At 41.6% G+C, this 17361-nt stretch overlaps 1 protein-coding gene across 3 annotated transcripts in view; it reads right to left on the bottom strand.

Moving 5' to 3' along the window:
* The window catches only part of LOC119494089 (protein diaphanous homolog 1-like), a 111616-nt gene that overhangs the window by 59254 nt on the left and 35001 nt on the right, over positions 1-17361 (bottom strand). For all 3 annotated transcript variants that reach the window (XM_037779702.1, XM_037779701.1, XM_037779703.1), the window contains 7 exons: positions 16895-17011; positions 12521-12636; positions 8761-8825; positions 6807-6986; positions 3294-3836; positions 784-898; positions 626-634 (listed from right to left, as the gene is read on the bottom strand). In XM_037779702.1, the coding sequence (XP_037635630.1) occupies positions 626-634; positions 784-898; positions 3294-3836; positions 6807-6986; positions 8761-8825; positions 12521-12636; positions 16895-17011 (1145 nt within the window). The remainder of the gene's footprint in view (positions 1-625; positions 635-783; positions 899-3293; positions 3837-6806; positions 6987-8760; positions 8826-12520; positions 12637-16894; positions 17012-17361) is intronic.

The raw sequence follows: 17361 nt of genomic DNA on the forward strand, positions 1-17361 counted from the left end.
CATCAACAGCTAGCATCAGCCATGTGTGCATGCGCACTTCTGTTTATGTATATGACATGAGCAAGAGTCAGTGTGTGTGTGTCTGAATCTGAAGGTCAGATAGAATTATATACACACCCACACACACTGTCTGTCTGTGATTTCCTGGTGTCCTGGATATGATATGAATATGGAGGAGTTAGAGCAGAAGGCTCAGTGACACTGGGACAAGGTGATAGGAGTGGACAGGTGTGCGTGTGCGAGCGTACGCCCGTGTGTCAGCGCTTTGTGCCAGGACAGCAGGTGGCTAGTCAAAGGACATCAGTGACCTTCTCCTTATCCCTCCCTCCACCCTCCTCTCTTTGTCCATCTCTCCCCCTGTCCCCCAAGTCCCAATTCATCTCACCCGGCCGGCGCTCTGTCTCCGCACAACAAGTCACGGGCACGTTGAGGAGATGAACACATACACAAACACATCTGTGGGTGGTTTATTCATGAACTTGTGTGAGATGCTGTTTTGACACGGTGTTGCTGAATAATGTAAATGTGCAGCGTGTCCTCCAAGCAGAGGAGGAGAAGGGTGAGGAAGGCTGGAGAGGATGTGTGAAAAAAGAACTAAATGGAAGTGTGTGTGTGATATTCTTACCTTTAGTGGCTGATGGAGGCAGAGGAGGAGGATTGAAATAGACATGGAACCGGGGAGAGAGGGGAGGGATGTGGGAGAGGCGAGAAAGACATTGCTCATTACTGTGAAACACAACATGATAACAGCAAGTAGTAAAAACACACAAGCTACACACTCACTCTTTGTCTGTGAGGAGAAGGCCAAGGTGAGTTTGGCGAAGAGCTCATTGTTTTCAAATTGGTCCTCTTTTGCCTTGGTCCAGAAACTATTCTCAGAGAGGTCCTCAGGTGAGATCTAAGAGAGAGAAACGCCAGCATGTGCAGAGAGAGAAAGAGGGAGAGAGGGAGAGATAAAAATAAAGGAGAGAGAGATGTATTGTATCTGTTAGATAACCGTATCATCAAATTGACTCAATTTTCCCAAAATGGTCATCTGTGCACCTGGCAAACAATGAGATGAGCGGATAAAGTAGTCGGCAGAACAAAAGAAACAGCCGGGCTGTAAAAGGAAGAGGCAGGGGTATGATAGTAGAGGGAGTAGAGAAGGGTGAAGGAAGGAAGGAAGGAAGGCACAAAGAGGAAAGAAAGAGGAGGAAACAGGTAGTTATTTTCTCTAATCTTCGCACACTGTCTCTACCACAAAGCATCTGGAGCGTCACACACAGAAATGCTTTCTTCACCCTTACTCTCTTCTGTATCCCTCCCTTTGTCTTGGTGTTGCTCTCCCGCTCTCTATTCTGGTCACAAGTCACAATTAACTTTGTATGGTTTTCCTTCACTTTCCGAGTGTTCTCATTAAAGGAAAAGAGAAAGAGAGAAAGTGAAACAGAAAGAGGGAGAGGGAAAGCAGTGGTAGTAAATTTACAGATATCAGTCCTTTCATTATGGACAAAGCCTCAGGGATGGCAGCGTAGGACAGAAAAGACAGAGAGTAGGGAAAGGAAATGTGATATGGGGATGAGCTGAAGGAGCAAGAAAGAAAAGCAAGAGAGCACGCAAAAAGGAGGATGAGACCGAGCCAGGGAGAAAAAAAAGTTAATTTAAATTACAAAAGAATACTGTCCTTTCTAGCAGCAATTTAATTATCTTTCAGTGGCGCAGTTAAAAGAAGAAGGCTTATTAAAAAGCAATTTCTGTGACATCCTCGTCAAACACTCTCACCAGCCCGAGAGAGAGAGGGAGAGAGAGGGAGAGAGAGAGAGAAGCTAAATGCTGATGAAGTCTGCTGAAGCCATTAAACAGTAGCTTTAGGCTAAAGAAAGACAGAGGGCCGTTTTGATGTTTTAACCATCACAGATGAGAGGGTGGAGAAGAACATGAAGCACATAGTCATGAGATACACGTATGCATTCAAGTCACTTTAGGTCAGAATCTCACCATTAAAAGCTCCATCTCACATTTCTTTCACACTGTTGCACACACTAAAGAACACCCTGAGCTATTTCCAATACTATTGTAAAACTTAACACAGTAAACTACATACAAACTTTAAATTACATTAGAATGATTTACAATAAAATCCCTCCCTGTTTTTACATGGGCATTATGCTCATGTGATAATGAGGAGCTGAAATGCAATATGTTATATTAGCTGACAACCGCCTCATCAACACTGGCGTAATTTTTGGCATCAAGACAGATTGTCACAATAACAAGCAGATGCAACTTCTTCTAATTGAAAAAAATAAAATAAAAAAAAAATAAGTTGAGAAGTTTCTCAAGATGCTGTTGCAGGAAGTACCCACCAAAAATGACTGAATATATGGCCTATCAAGCATTCAAACTAAGTATTCAAGCCAAGTATCTACATGGTGTTATATAAAGTGTTAAATCAGTGATTCTTAAAGTGGGATCCAGGGACCCCTAGAGATCTGTGGCACTCTGTCAGGGGGGCCGCAAAATAATTTGCTCTAAATTTTAAAATTGTGCCGTATTATTAAAAAGTGCATATCTACAGATGGGGACCATTTGCACCAATAAAACAAGCATATTATGTCCATTAGTCACTCCCACGTTCGCTTTGTGGAAACTCTGATATGATTGTGACACACAGCAATGAGTTCATTATTTTTAAGTTGAAGCCCTTAATGAAAGTCAGCTTTAGACTGGTAAATTCAAATATCTGGATTTATTAGGACTATGCCAGTCTTGCTACTAAGATCCATTACTTGAAATGTAGGTTATAAATGCTGTCAAGTTCAGTCCAAATGCAATGTGAATAATATCACAGTGGTATTAACATTCAATAACATTGCAAATTTCCCCATTGTGGGACTAATAAAGGATTATCTCATCTTATCTTAACATGATTCAATTGAAATGCATTTCTGTTTCTCACTATGAAACAGGTCTGAAGTATTTAGGGTGAAATAGAAAAACGAATGGTTCCAATGGCATCTAAGAGTACAAATAAAAGTAAGCATACACTAAATCGGTGTTATGATTAAGAGGGGGTCCTTGGAAATTTGTCTCCCCTGTAAGGGGTCCCTGGCCCCAAAAAGTTTGATAACCCCCGAGTTAAAACATAAGATAAATGAAAAAACGTAGAACATAAATTTGAATAAGCAAGAAAATTGCACATTTCTTTTTTCCACAATATTTTTACATCACCAGGTAACTAAATAACTGACAATTTTATTTTCACTCTTTGAAAATTGATAATGTATTGAACCATCTATCGTAGGACTGACCTTGCTCCAGTTGGCTCTCTTCAGCTGGACCTCGGGCTTGTACTCCTTCTTAGGCTGGAGCCCAAAAGGCAGTGTGGGTGCTGCGGGGGCACCCCAGCCCCCCATGCCAAATGGTGGAGGTGGAGGCATGCCTGGGGCCGGTGGTGGAGGAGGCATACCAGGAAACCCAGGCAGTGGTGGTGGTGGTGGAGGTCCCATCCCAGGTAAAGGTGGAGGGGGTGGTGGTCCCATCATGCCAGGGAGGGGCGGGGGTGGTGGAATTCCTGACATGCCAGGGAGGGGTGGCGGTGGTGGAATTCCGGCCATGCCTGGTAAAGGAGGTGGGGGAGGAATACCGGCCTGACCCGGTAAAGTAGGTGGGGGACCAAACATGCATGCATGGCCTGGTATGGGTGGGGGCGGAGGTGGAGGGGGCATACCTGCATTTTGGCCAGGGAGAGGAGGGGCAGGTGGTGGAGGGGGCACACCGGGTGTTGGCACAGGAACAGTAACCGTGACAACTTTGGTCTTGGCCTCTTTCAGATCTTTAGAGAGCTTTTCATTCTGCAGGGAAGAAAGGATACAGTATGTTATCATAAATATTGATTGAATTGAAAATTAGGGCTGTCAACCTGATAATAACGTGCAAACACAAATTATTTTTAACGCCACTAATTTCATTAACACATTAACGCAACTTGCAATTTTTAGGTCGTAGTGGGTTGAGTTTTAAAGCTAGAGTGAAGATTACCTAAGGAATACATTGGTAGCAACCATGTCCACTACCGTGGCGCAAAGGAGGCTAAATAACATTCCAAACTTGCACCAAATTTTGGCAAGAAAAAACTGGCATGGCCAAGGGGTCCCTTGACCTCTGACCTCTAGATATGTGAATGAAAATGGGTTCTATGGGTACCCACGAGTCTCCCCTTTACAGACATGCCCACTTTATGATAATCACATGCAGTTTGGGGCAAGTCATAGTCAAATCAGCACACTGACACACTGACAGCTGTTGTTGCCCGTTGGGCTCGAGTTTGTCATGTTATGATTTGAGCATATTTTTATGCTAAATGCAGTACCTGAGAGGGTTTCTGGACAATATTTGTCATTGTTTTGTGTTGTGAATTTATTTCCAATAATAAATATATACATACATTTGCATAAAGCAAGCATATTTGTCCACTTCCATGTTGATAAGTGTATTAAATACTTGACAAATCTCCCTTTAAGGTATATTTTGAACCGATAAAAATGTGTGATTAATTTGCAATTAATCACAATTAACTATGGACAATCATGCCATTAAAAGCAATTAAATATTTTAATTGATTGACAGCCCTAATTAAAATACTACTGGACATACTAATGTAAATATTCACACCATATACAGTAATTTATCATATTGGCATAAGTTGATTGTTTATCGTTTATTTCTTGAATTGACATTAATGTTGTATAACTTTGGCAATCACCACCATTTCCAATGAATAGCCATGCCAACAGAGTGATTAGATTTGAGAGGAAAAAAAGCAGAACAAAAGAGGGGAAAGAGCGATATAGAAAGGGATTAAAGCCTGGGCAGGATTGAGTTTTGGGAGAGATGGGGAGAGAATGGAGGACGAGGCGCAACATAACAGGGGGGAATTAAGTCCACAGAGGAATTCAAAAGAAAAAAGTTTTAAAGAGGAGGACTAACTTCTAAATTAGAAGTGAGGGTGAAATCATTTTTTTTATGTCAACACTGAAAGACTAATCTCAGTATTTACATCAGCGAGGTGCCAATTCTTGAGAAAAACTGTCCAAGTCATTAAAGTCAGCCAGCTAATACTGGCCTATGAGAGAGGACTGGGCTTTGAATGGGGATATACTTTATGTGATTTAAAGCGTACAAGTATGAGAATTTTTTTGTACTGTATGTGTTCTTAGGTGTGTAAACGGTGTGAGTGTCTGTATGCGGCGTAACAAATTGTTTGTGTCGTTTCCTCGGACTTTGAAAAGAAGACAGTAACAGACATAAAGGGCCTCCGAGGCAGGCTTTCTTAGTGAGGCAGCAGATGAAGAGTTGGGCACCGCATCACACGGAGGGAGAGCGAGAGATCTCTACATGTGAAGAAATCTTCGATGGGCAGCGCCTCAAACACAGAAAAAGTGAGCCATCTTAGTATGAGAAGCTTGTCTGATGCCTGGCTGGTGATGCCGTTCATGCGTTGGACAACTGTGTGTGCATATGCGTGTTTGGGCTTTCGCGTGGTGAGACGATGACTCTGCTGGCATCCGCCGCTTTGGATGAAGCTCATTTTGGAGTCTGTGTAGTTCTCTTACTGACAGACACACACACATAGAGGAACATCTTCATGTGGTCATGAGCACACATGCACAGAGGCAGACTGTTCTGGGTCACTTGGTGTGTTTGTGAGTTTGGGTGTCACTGTGAGGCAGAGTCCAGCTGGTGTGGCAGCAGGACACTGACAGCTAAACAATCCTCATCTTTGCCTCCCTACTGTATGAGTGTACACACACGCACGCACACACACACAAAACACCATGCGTGTGTATCTTGGCCTTAAAAAATTCTGTTTGTTCCATCTCCATCCTTTCACTTTCTTCATCTTTCTTCTCCCTTTAGTCACTCTTTATACTCCCATTCTCCCACTTTCCACGTTTTTATTGAGTTTCTTAATCTCTGAAGGATTTGGCTTCTCACGATATCCTTTTACTTTTTTTTTTTTTTTTTACTTTTTCCAAGCAGTTGGCCATTTAAGGCCAGGGGGCTTCTGTGTTTGTGTGGGTGTGCATAGATGTTGGACAACTTTTTGGTGCTTAGACTTCTGCAATATTGTATTTATCTAAGCCTCAAAATATTTGACTTCTTGCAGCTTTAGCAGAAGTTTCTGTTTTGTGTGTATGTGTTTTCCGGGACATTAAAACAAGACTGATTCAATTGTCTGACTAAATCTTTATTGATTCTGTCTTAATGTTCTGGTTCTTATATATTGACATTAAGCAATGATGGCCGTACTGTATGAAGTCTGTTTGAGCTTGTGAACTTGCTAAACAGATTTCTGGAAGTGTCATACTGGGTTCAACTCGATTTTATTTCACTGAATTCAGGAGCTTACTTTAAAGGGATAGTTTGGGTGTTTCAATCAGCTAAAGCTTCTCTCAATAAGTTTTAGATGTGTGAATTAATCCTAAAGGGATAGTTCGGTTGTTTTGCTTCCTGAACTCCTGTCTGTTTCTCCAAATTCAGGGCATATCGACCGTCATCTACACTAGGTAATACATTGACTATGGATAAATACCTCATACAACTCTACTTCAAAACACCCAAACTATCCCTTTAAGGTTAATTCCCACATCAAAACCTTACTGAGAGAAGTTTTAGCTTATTGAATCACATTTTACTCCACAGTAAAAAAATCACACTAAAATGCAAACAGCTCAGCTTCTATTTAGACTTTGAGTTATTTGAATTAAAAAGGCATTGAGCCCCACATAGACAGGTGGGTGGGTGCATGTGCTTAGGTGTACCTGCTGTTGCATAGTGCTGAGCTGTTGTTGTAGTCCCTGGTTCTCCTTTTCTCGGTCCAGCTTAGAAATGGCCAGCTGTTCCTTCTCTTGGCTCAAGTCCTGCAGCTTCTGCTCATAGTCGCCCTCCAGTTTCTTCAGCTCCACCTGCAACTCGTGGCGTGCTGTCAACTCTGCATCCAGCTAAGGGTCATAGAGAGGGACAGACTCAGTTACAGTATCCTAAAAGTGCTAGGTAGACTTTTTATTGACTAACACATTTTTTTGTAGAGGTCAAGAGGGCAGTAAACAATGTTTTCTCAGACAGGCACTAACAGAAGATCCCACTGGCACCAGGACTGCACAGATACTGTCCCTTTTTGTGAAAATGGTGTTCCTAATATGTTTGTGTACTGAATATTCAGCTAATCGTATGGAACTTTTTCTTATGCAGTTATGCAATCAGTGACAGCCACATCCAAGTGGGCATTTCTGTAAAGAGGAGACTCTTGGGTACCCATAGAACCCATTTTCATTCACATATCTTGAGGTCAGAGGTCAAGGGACCCCTTTGAAAATGACCATGCAACTTTTTCCTCGCTAAAATTTAGCGTAAATTTGGAGCGTTATTTAATCTCCTTCACGACAAACTAGTATGATGCCAGCATATTCACTGTAGCTTTAAAACTGAGCCCGCTACAGCTTAAAAATTGCAAGTTGCGTTAAAACAAATTTGCGTTATTATTGTATAATGCTGTGTAAAATGAACAAAGAATGGATACGGTGTTGTTGCAATTCAGAGGGGGCACAACTACAGGATTAAGGTTGAGTGGGAAATGCTCAATGGCTATATCATTTTATAAACAGTTTCATTTAAAGGATGTTTTAAGAACAGTAAAACAATTTAAATACACCGCATAAATATCAACCCTGCAGCTACCAAAACAACAGGGTACTCCAGTGAAATATGGGAGCAGAGTGTGTTTGCATGCACAAGCTTTTAGCCTCCCTCCTGAAGCTGCAGCAGTTTCCGTATCTCAAAGACCTGTAGAATCCATTTCCTGCAGTCTAGTGCTTTCAGTTTCATTGTATAATTTACACTGCAAATTAGAGTCAATTATTGAGTTAGGATGCTTCAGTGCACTTGTATGAGCTCACTTCTCACTTCCATTTTATTTTTAAAGCCTTCACATCCATTAAAAAAAAAAAAGAGAGAAACATTTTACCCCCAATTTTAATTTTCTCACTTTCATAAATTTTCAAGGATTTTCCTTCTAGGACACTTGACAAACAGGATAAGAGTATTTAAAATACATGAACACACACGGCTGTTTAATTTGCCGACAGCAGATCCGTTACTCTCGCTGTCAGCATCCTGACAGCCTCATCCCTAATTCCTGCCAGAGAGACTGCCTGCAATTACCCCATCATAGACGACTAGCACTATGGTATGTATGTGTGTGTGTGTGTGTGTGTGTGTGTGTGTGTGTGTGTGTGTGTGTGTGGTCAACGAAAAATGAATCCAAGTGTGTTCATGTGTGGATGTGCGCGTGTTCAGTGGATATGATCCCATGTGTGTCTTTATGCGTGCCTGAATGAAGGCTAGTTTCAGCTCCCTCTTTGCAATTATCCTGTCAAAGGGACAGAAACATCAGGGCAGCAGCACACCGCAATCAAGGCATTTAGCCCCTTGTGTGGATGTGTGTGTGTGCTGCGTATAGCCTGTAAGAGCATTTGTCTGTCAGACATGTGTATGCTCATTCTCGTAGTCACCCTTTGTTCCTCCCTTTCTCTCATTTGTCATCCCGTGTCAGACAAACACAGGTCGCGCAGAATTTAATTACGATCCCAATGTGTATGTGTGCGTGAGGGGGAATGTATGACTTTCTTTTGTGTCTAAATTATTGTAATAGCTTCTGGGATGACATGTAAATACGTCTGTGTATATGTGGCATTGTTATGTGAGTGAATTTGTCACCTTCTTCTCCAGCTCAGTTGCCTTGGCCTCGCTGGTTTCCACCTTGGTCTGATCCACCATGTTGTCTGTGGACAAACAGAGGGCAGAAGAAAGGAAAAGAGAAAAGAGGAAAAAAAAAAAGAATAGGTGGTGTATAAGATAAGGGTTTCAGACAACGCACCTGCGCACACGTCTGGCCGTGAAGACATCGCACCCTTCAGTCTGGCACACGCTGTGCGCCCACATACATTCACAAACAGATGCGTACACACAGAGCAAGCATCCTATCTGTCTCCCTATTTTTCCCTTATCGCACTGCTCAAAGTCAAGATCCGTGAGAAGATTGTGGAGGCATCTCATTACAACAGGATGCCATCTGTTGCACGCTGCTTCTCCACATCATTACCTTTTAAGCCTCCAATACCTACACCTTTGTCTGACTGTGAGAGAGGTGGAAGCACACTAATTTCCCCTTATGCAAAATACATCTCACAGCAATTTATATCAAATTCTTGTATTCGAAAAAGAAAGACCACATAACAGTCTGGAAGAAATCCATTATAAGACAAGGTGAGAAGGACACAGGCTGACCAACAGGGTACTTTTACAGAATAATTGCAGGGCCTACAGGTGGTTCAGTGCCCAAGGGCTTACCGAGCATGTGCAGTAAAAGAACTAATTAGCATGAAGATGAATGCCACAAAGTCACTGGATCAAAGACGGCTAATCATGATGCCCAGGAGAGGGATCAAACGCAGAGATGGCAGAGATAGAAGAGCTGCGTAAAGCTAAAATAGAAAATGAAGAACTTGTATAAACTTGTAGAAAGCGAATTCTACATATTGTGAAGAGATAAAGTTTGAGCCTTCAGTTGCATCGAATATATGGCTGGTAGAAAAAAGGAGTTGGAACTATATACGATTCCTTATATCTAGATAAGCTAGTGAGCAAGGCAGAGCAAAATGAGAAATCTATTTGTGAAAGGGAAGATTTTCCCATATGAAAGAACTTCAGAATAATATGCCAACCCACATACAATCTCCGAGTGTGCATTTGTGTATGAGTTTACATGGTTATTGGTTGTGTAATGGAGGAGGGGGAGGGGGGGTGGTGTTACTTCTGTCATGGTGGCTAGGCTAAATGGGACACACTTCGAATGGAGAGCACTAAGGGAGCCAGAATGTAGAGGAAGAAACTGTGCTGAATTTCAGAGTTCAAAGAAAAACACTAAATAATGCATGCAGGGCAGAATTGGGCTGCTTTCCACCGATAATAACTCTGGCAGCCTTAAAGGAGGCCAGCCAGCCTGTGTGTGTGTCAGGACGCATTTAGAAGCAGTGCAATTAGAGCCTCCTGCGGTGAGCAACGGAGACCTGCCATAAAGGAGTATTGAACTCTTGAGACATGGCCTACACCTCCATTATGCTCTGGTTTAGTTAGCAGGTGTTTCCTAGTCAACATTTAGTGCTGTCACTCAAGTCCACATGCACGTATACCAGTATGCACCACTTTGCTCCATAAATTCAGCAATTCCTATAATAGAGTGACAGGAAATGACAAGGATCAGTGGCCATCATGATACTTCTTTGATCCACCTAGAAATGTCTGTGTTACCCCTCTAGCTGGTAAGAATTCTGTGTCTCGCTCAGGGCACTTAGACGAACCTTTCAAGTCTGTCTTAAAACTATACTCAGGTTCCCATATGCAAGTCAAAACAGTTTTAGCTCGCTGTTATCGTTCCTCTTTTTCATACCGGCCAGTAAAAGATCCTTTCCTAATGCGCTTCCAATGGGAAAACTCTACAGTCCTCGATCTGCTCACAAATGTATTCCAAAGTTTATCTGATGCCAATATGAGACTTCAGCAGTCTGAGTTAATCAAATGAATTGAGTATCCTCCAAAGTCTTTTTAGAATTCCCTTTTTCTGTTTCCCCCAACACTGTTTTCTTGCTGAGCTGCAGTGGAGGCACATTAACACAAATAGAGGACTTTGTACTGAACAGACAGTAACTTTGGAAGGTACTCAACTTGATTTGATTAACTCAAACTGCTGAAGGCTCATGTTAGCTTCAGATAAACTTTGGGATATATTTGGGATATGCTGGTCTTGTTCATCCCCGTTTTAAAGAATTTATAAAACTGCCCTGGGGAAGACACTATAGATCCGCCGCAGCTACCAAGAACTTTTACAACAAGTCTTTCATACCAATTGCAATAACTTTACTAAATTCGTAAACACAATTCACACTGGGACCTTGTCCGTGAAGCCGAAGGAAAAGTTCCATATTTGTGGAGAATAAACATTATTATTATGTAGGGCTGTCAAAGTTTAGGCGATAATAACATGTTAACGCAAATTACTTTTAATGCTATTAATTTCTTAGATGCATTAAAGCAACTTTAGATTTTTAGATTGTTGCGGGCTCAGTTTTAAAGCTAGAGTGAAGACTACTGGCATCATATGAAACTAGAAAACCTAAGGAATCCATTGGTAGCAACCATGTCATACGAGCTTGTCGCTAAGGAGGCTAAATAAATAACGCTCGAAACTTACGCTAAATTTTGGCGAGGAAAAACTGGGGTCCCTTGACATCTGACCTCAAGATATGTGAATGAAAATGTGTTCTATGGGTACCCATGAGTCTGCCCTTTACAGACATGCCCACTTTATGATAATCACATGCAGTTTGGAGCAAGCCAGTCAAGTCAGCACACTGACAGCTGTTTGTTTTACATTTGCATAAACTAGCATATTTGCCCACTCCCATGTTGGTATTAAAGTATTAAATACTGGACAAATCTTCCTTTAGGGTACATTTTAAACAGATATAAAAATGTGTGATTAATTTGTGAATAATCATGATTAACTATGGACAATCATGCAATTAATCGTGATTAAATATTTGAATCGATTAACCTATTGACCCTATTATTATTATTATTATTATTGCACAGAACGAGGACTGTAGATTTAGTTCCTCATCACTCCCACTGGAAGCGCTTTAGGAAAGGATCTTTTAATGGCCGGTATGGAAAAGAGGAACGATCACAGCAAGCAAAACCAGTTTCAATGTTTATATGGGCACCTGACTTGAAAAATTGTGAAGCTATCCTTTAAACATAGGGGATGCTTGCAGACCCATGTTATTATATTAATACATTCAACACCAGCGCCTGAGGGTTACCATCTAACCCATCTATCATTGTGTGTCAGGGATCAAACATTGGAGGAGGACAAAGAAATGTCACCTACTATATTGTGAAATCTGATTCTGGGATTGCTAAGTTTGAGATAAAGCCTTTATCCTCTAGATAAAGTTCATTTTATACCACCGACCTACAGTATGACTATAAAACCTGTAGCACAACACAGCCCACACTAATACACACTCCCTCTCTGGCTCCACCCTGTGGTGTTCCTGGGCCACTGCGCATTTGTCAACCATGGTTACAAATTGGATTATACATTATTGCATTATGTCCAAATTGAGGTGAAATTACAAAGGGCAGGTATAATGGCATTAACAGTGACACAGCAATTGTGTCAGTGATTAGAGTGGGGTAGGCCAGAAGTGAAATATGGTTGAAAGTTTCAACCTGCACAGCACTGTGCCACAATGTTTGATTTTTCTGTGGTCTATGTGAATTTGATGTTGATTTGGTCTTTAATGCTTGTGAAAATGCATGAATATAGCTCTAAATTTGAAGGGTCGATGGGCAAGAAGGCCTCATGTACACTAAGGAAAAACTTGATCATGTGTGTTCTGGTCTAAAAACTCACCTATCAAGCCTTCAATGTTGAGGCTGAGATTACGGCACTTGAAGTCAGGGTCCGCTCCATTCCTGTGAAGCACGATCTGAGCGATACACTCGTCGATCAACTTGTAGTACTGAGGCCTGCAGGAAGGAGGCAGTGACAGATTTACAGAGAGATGGATTAGGAGACGGAGCGAAAGAAGTGGAGAGAGACAGGGGGAAGATAAGATGAGAAAGATGGAAGGAGGGTAACGATGGAGAAGGAGAGTTAATATGTGGTGCTGTAGAAAAAAGAGAATGTGTCACTCTCTACAACATACTTTGCACGTCGTCCCCACAATGACAATAATAGCAAATGTAGTCTGCATTAATAACAAACCTGGCACATTATGTGAGCAGAGAATGAGACTGACAAAGAGCAAGTAGGTTCGTTTGTTCAGACAAATGTGTGAACACACATGCTTTGTCGCTTTGTCTTTGTCTGCAGCTGAGATTGGCTGTCTGTGTGAGCATGACAGTTTGAGTTTCTTGTCACCAAGATTGATTGTGTGCAACTGTGCTCGCGAGGGTGTGTTGGTGTATGTCCAGCGCCCCGTGTCTGATCAAGCCAGCTTCACACAGACACTCAATTTTGGAGGTGTCTTATTCCCTGACCCCATTAGATGCAGCCAGAGTCACAAACTCAATACTTTATTTATTCGGTGTCCCTCCCTCCCCTGTCTCTCTTAGTCACTCTGCCTTTGTCTAACACTTATTCCACTCCTTCAATATACTTCAAGGTTTTCTTTTTTTTTCTAAAGCTTAGATTTATCCGTGGAGCGAGAGAGACATCTAGTGTCCTTCTGGAAAAGTGAGACAAAGTGAAATTCTTCACGAAACTGAACACATTAAATTTAGACATTAGGTATATTAGGAAAAAAGGTTGTTGGTAGGCCTAAGGCTATATACATTTCACTAAAACATAAAATGAATATACATGTGTCATTGCATTTTTAAACTACATCTATTAAGCCCTGTAAAGTCTACGTCTATGCACAGTATGTGCATGAGTAGAGGTATGCCCATTCACATGAGTGCATTTGTTGTAAATTCTATGGCCTCTATCTCCACTTGAGATTGAAACACAGTGTGTAATGTAAAGAGAATGTAAAAAGAGCGAATTAGCAGGTACTCTTTCATTCATTCCCACACAAATGCTGCCAACCCGTCTATTCCCTGTACGTCCCTCCCTCATTCTCTCCACATCTACCTAGCAATTTACCTCAACTCTCAATTTCTTCTTCATTATTGTCTCGCCCTCCACCTCCCTTCTCTCCTCATCTCTGTAATTATCAAGCTGTATTTTCTGCCACTATCCAGCTCTCCCACCCACCCTCACTTCCTGTCTCTCTGTGGAGTCCATTACAGACCACTTCTATTGTGTTCCACTGAATCATCTGGATGGAGAAAGAGGGAGGGATGGAAGAGAGGGGAGGTAAAAAAAAGACTACAGCTGGAACCATTTGTTTGGGACAAGCCACCTTTTCCATCCTCACAATGTTTCCCCCATAATGTGCATATGTTGTGTGTTTTCTGTAATATTAAAGTGGAAGTAGGCGGTATATTTTTGGCATCATTGGGAAAAAAATTCCATAATAACCTTTCAGCATATTGTAATTCATGTGTTCTGAGAGATAACTAGACTTCTGCACCTCCTCATGGCTCTGTTTTCAGGCTTTAAAAAATCTAGCCGGTGACGGGAGACTTTGACCAATCACAGGTCATTTAATTGAGAGAGCGTTCCTATTGGCTGTGCTCCGGTCATCAGACCAGATCTTGATGTTCCTTCACCAGATTTCACAATGGCGGCGGCGTCACAAACTTTCTCATTTTACAGCTAAACCGTACACTACAAGATGACTCTGAAAACATTTGAGGTGAGAAATAGGCATTAACGTAACAGAATGTTGATTCATATTTGATCAGCGCTGCCTAGTTTGACTGTTTGGTCGGAGTTTGCGACTGATTGGCAGCTGGCTCTTATAGATAGCAGATGGACAGCAGACCTCAGATCAGCTCTTACTGATTGTTTTCCTCCGGTCTGTGAAATCTTGCAGATGCTGTTAGGAGCACCGGAGGACACCGGAAGACACGGGACATGATTTTTTTCAGGTAATCTGTTTCATGTACTACTGTCACGATATAGCGACTGTTTTATCATATTTTTTAACCATATTTGCCCCAATCTCGCCTACTTCAGCTTTAAATAAAGCAAAGAATTCCTTCCTTTTGTGTTGCCGAGCGTGAAAGTGGACATGCGTGTGTAAATGTGCACGCACTATGCCGTACAACTCTTGACTTGTCCTTAACATTATTCTACCCCCGTCTTGTCATTCAATTATTCACTCCTCCTCTCTCCTCTGTTTCCCTAGCTAAACCCCCGAGGGCTTTGGAAGACACAGGGAGGGACATTAGCATATTTCTGGTGATAAGAGGTGATGGCGTTCATTTCTATTAAAATGGAATTGGACTTCTTTGCATGTATTAATTTCTCAGCCTTTGAACGGGGCTCCAGAAAACAAACAGCAAGTGGAGGACAGGGCTGAGAGGAGGGAGAGGAGGATGAAGAGAGGGAACTGAAGAAAAGCAAGAAACTACTTCTTCTTGAGTTTTCCTTTGGTCTTGTTATTTTGTCTTTGTTTCTATAAGACTGCATTGGGTCTCGGGGCTCCAGACTGCGACCATTTAGGCACATTTTGTGCCGTTTTTGGAGACAGTTCTCCTGAATTTTATAACTAGGAGCACCAGTATGACTTGCAAATATGCCCCCCCCCCATTTATTTTTTTCAAATCATCATCTATCATGTGAAACACCAGGAGGGAGCGAGTGTGTATGTCCCGTCCACACCAATATCAGGGGACGGGTTTACGATGACGCTAACGGCATTCATTGCGTACTTAAAAAGTAACAATTCCGATTTATCGACGGTGCACAGATTTATTTTGTGAGTGCAACTGAAGGTGGACACTAGGGCTGTCACAAGCAATCCCAAAACAATTATTGACATCAGTTTGGGTAGATATTGCCTCCGGACAGCGCACACCCAAGAGAGAGAGTCAGGGAGAGAGCGAGTGTGTGTGAGAGAGAGGAACGTACTTTTACAGTCTATGGAACGCACTCTTTTCTGGCGAAAGAACGTCATAAATTGATAAGATTACAGACATCCTTTTATCCGGAATGGTGAGCTTGCGTAGCTGGTTTTGTGCTCATGATTTGATCAGTTTGGTTGACTCAATCTGCTCAGCACTCAGTCAAGAGGCAGAGAGGAAAAGATAGATAGGCTGTGATGTGCAGCGAGAGCGCACAGGGAGCAACATGCCTGAATATTAATTAATTTCAATTTTGAATTCAAACACATCATTACAGTTTGATCAGTTCAAATTATAGTACTTTTATAGGAGTAGCCCATTAGACTCCATCCATCCATCCATTATCTGTAATTGCTTATCCTATTCAGGGTCACGGGGCAGGAGACGATCCCAGCTGACTTTGGGCAAAGGCGGGGTAAATCCTGAACAGGTCGCCAGACTATCACAGGGCTGACACATAGAGACAGACAACCATTCACACTCACGTTCACACCTACGGGCAATTAACTGCACTTAACTTGCATGTCTTTGGACTGTGGGAGGAAACCGGAGAACCCGGAGAAAACCCACGATCACATGGGAAGAACATGAGAACTCCACACACACTCCTATGTGTCTTTGTTTCAAAAAGCACTATTTCACATGACTTTCTCTTAAAGCACACTACTTCACTTTGTGACTTTTCCTTTAAAATAAAACAGCACATTATTTCTGTAAATTGTCTATTATTACCAAAGCATTTAACAGTAATACAGTTAAAATAGAAAACAATAAGAATGTGCAGCGTTGCATGTCGATTAAGTGGCGCTTCAAAAATGTTTAGTAGGGAACACCACTGCTCCTAGTGGAAAAAGTTAGTCTGGAGCCCTGGTACTGCAAAATAAATTCCCAGTGACAATAACATAAGTACTTTCCTGTATATATATATATATATATATATATATATATATATATGATATAGCTGTATGATGCTGCAATAAGGACTCTGAATTATGCCTCTTAATTTGAATTCTAGAGTACACCTCTGCATATTTGCCCTGTGCCACATGCAGCTTTTCTCTTCAATCATTCAGAACATTTTAACAATTAGCCTTATTACCGCTTATCAATAAATGACAATTCATGTATTACAATGATATAACACCAGTGATCAGTAAATCCCAGATGATACACTTTCCAGTTTCTTATCACAAAATAATATATCAGCACTAATATGTGAATGTGTGGGAGAGTATCAACATGTATGAGTGTGTATATGCTGATGTGCTACCTGGCCAAGTAGTCATTACGGATCAGCAGCAGGTGCTGCATCACGGACAGGAAGTGGGTTTCGCCCTTGGAGTCCTTCACAGTGTTGACTAGGATCTCAAACACTTCCCTCACATCAGTGAAGCAAAAGCAGTTAAGGCTTATTTAACACAAAGAGTTTAACACAAATATTAAAAACTACACACAAAACATCTTCAACAATAAGCGACAACTCTGAATAGTCTCACACCAACTTTTGCTGCATATATGACATATACAAGGATAGGAGCAACACAGCTGAACACTGCCCTTCAGAATTACAGTGAAATACAAGTCAAACAGAGTCCAGATTTGTAGTGTATCTGATTATCTTTGTTGTATAGGGACAGTGTGATGTAATTTCAACATGTCTTGTCCAACTACCACAATCAGCTCGATCTCACACGTATGTTTATGTTTTCAAAATCAATTTGACCTCTGTGTTCATTC

This window comes from Sebastes umbrosus, chromosome 9, assembly GCF_015220745.1.
Source record: "Sebastes umbrosus isolate fSebUmb1 chromosome 9, fSebUmb1.pri, whole genome shotgun sequence".
NCBI classification, from domain to species: domain Eukaryota; kingdom Metazoa; phylum Chordata; class Actinopteri; order Perciformes; family Sebastidae; genus Sebastes; species Sebastes umbrosus.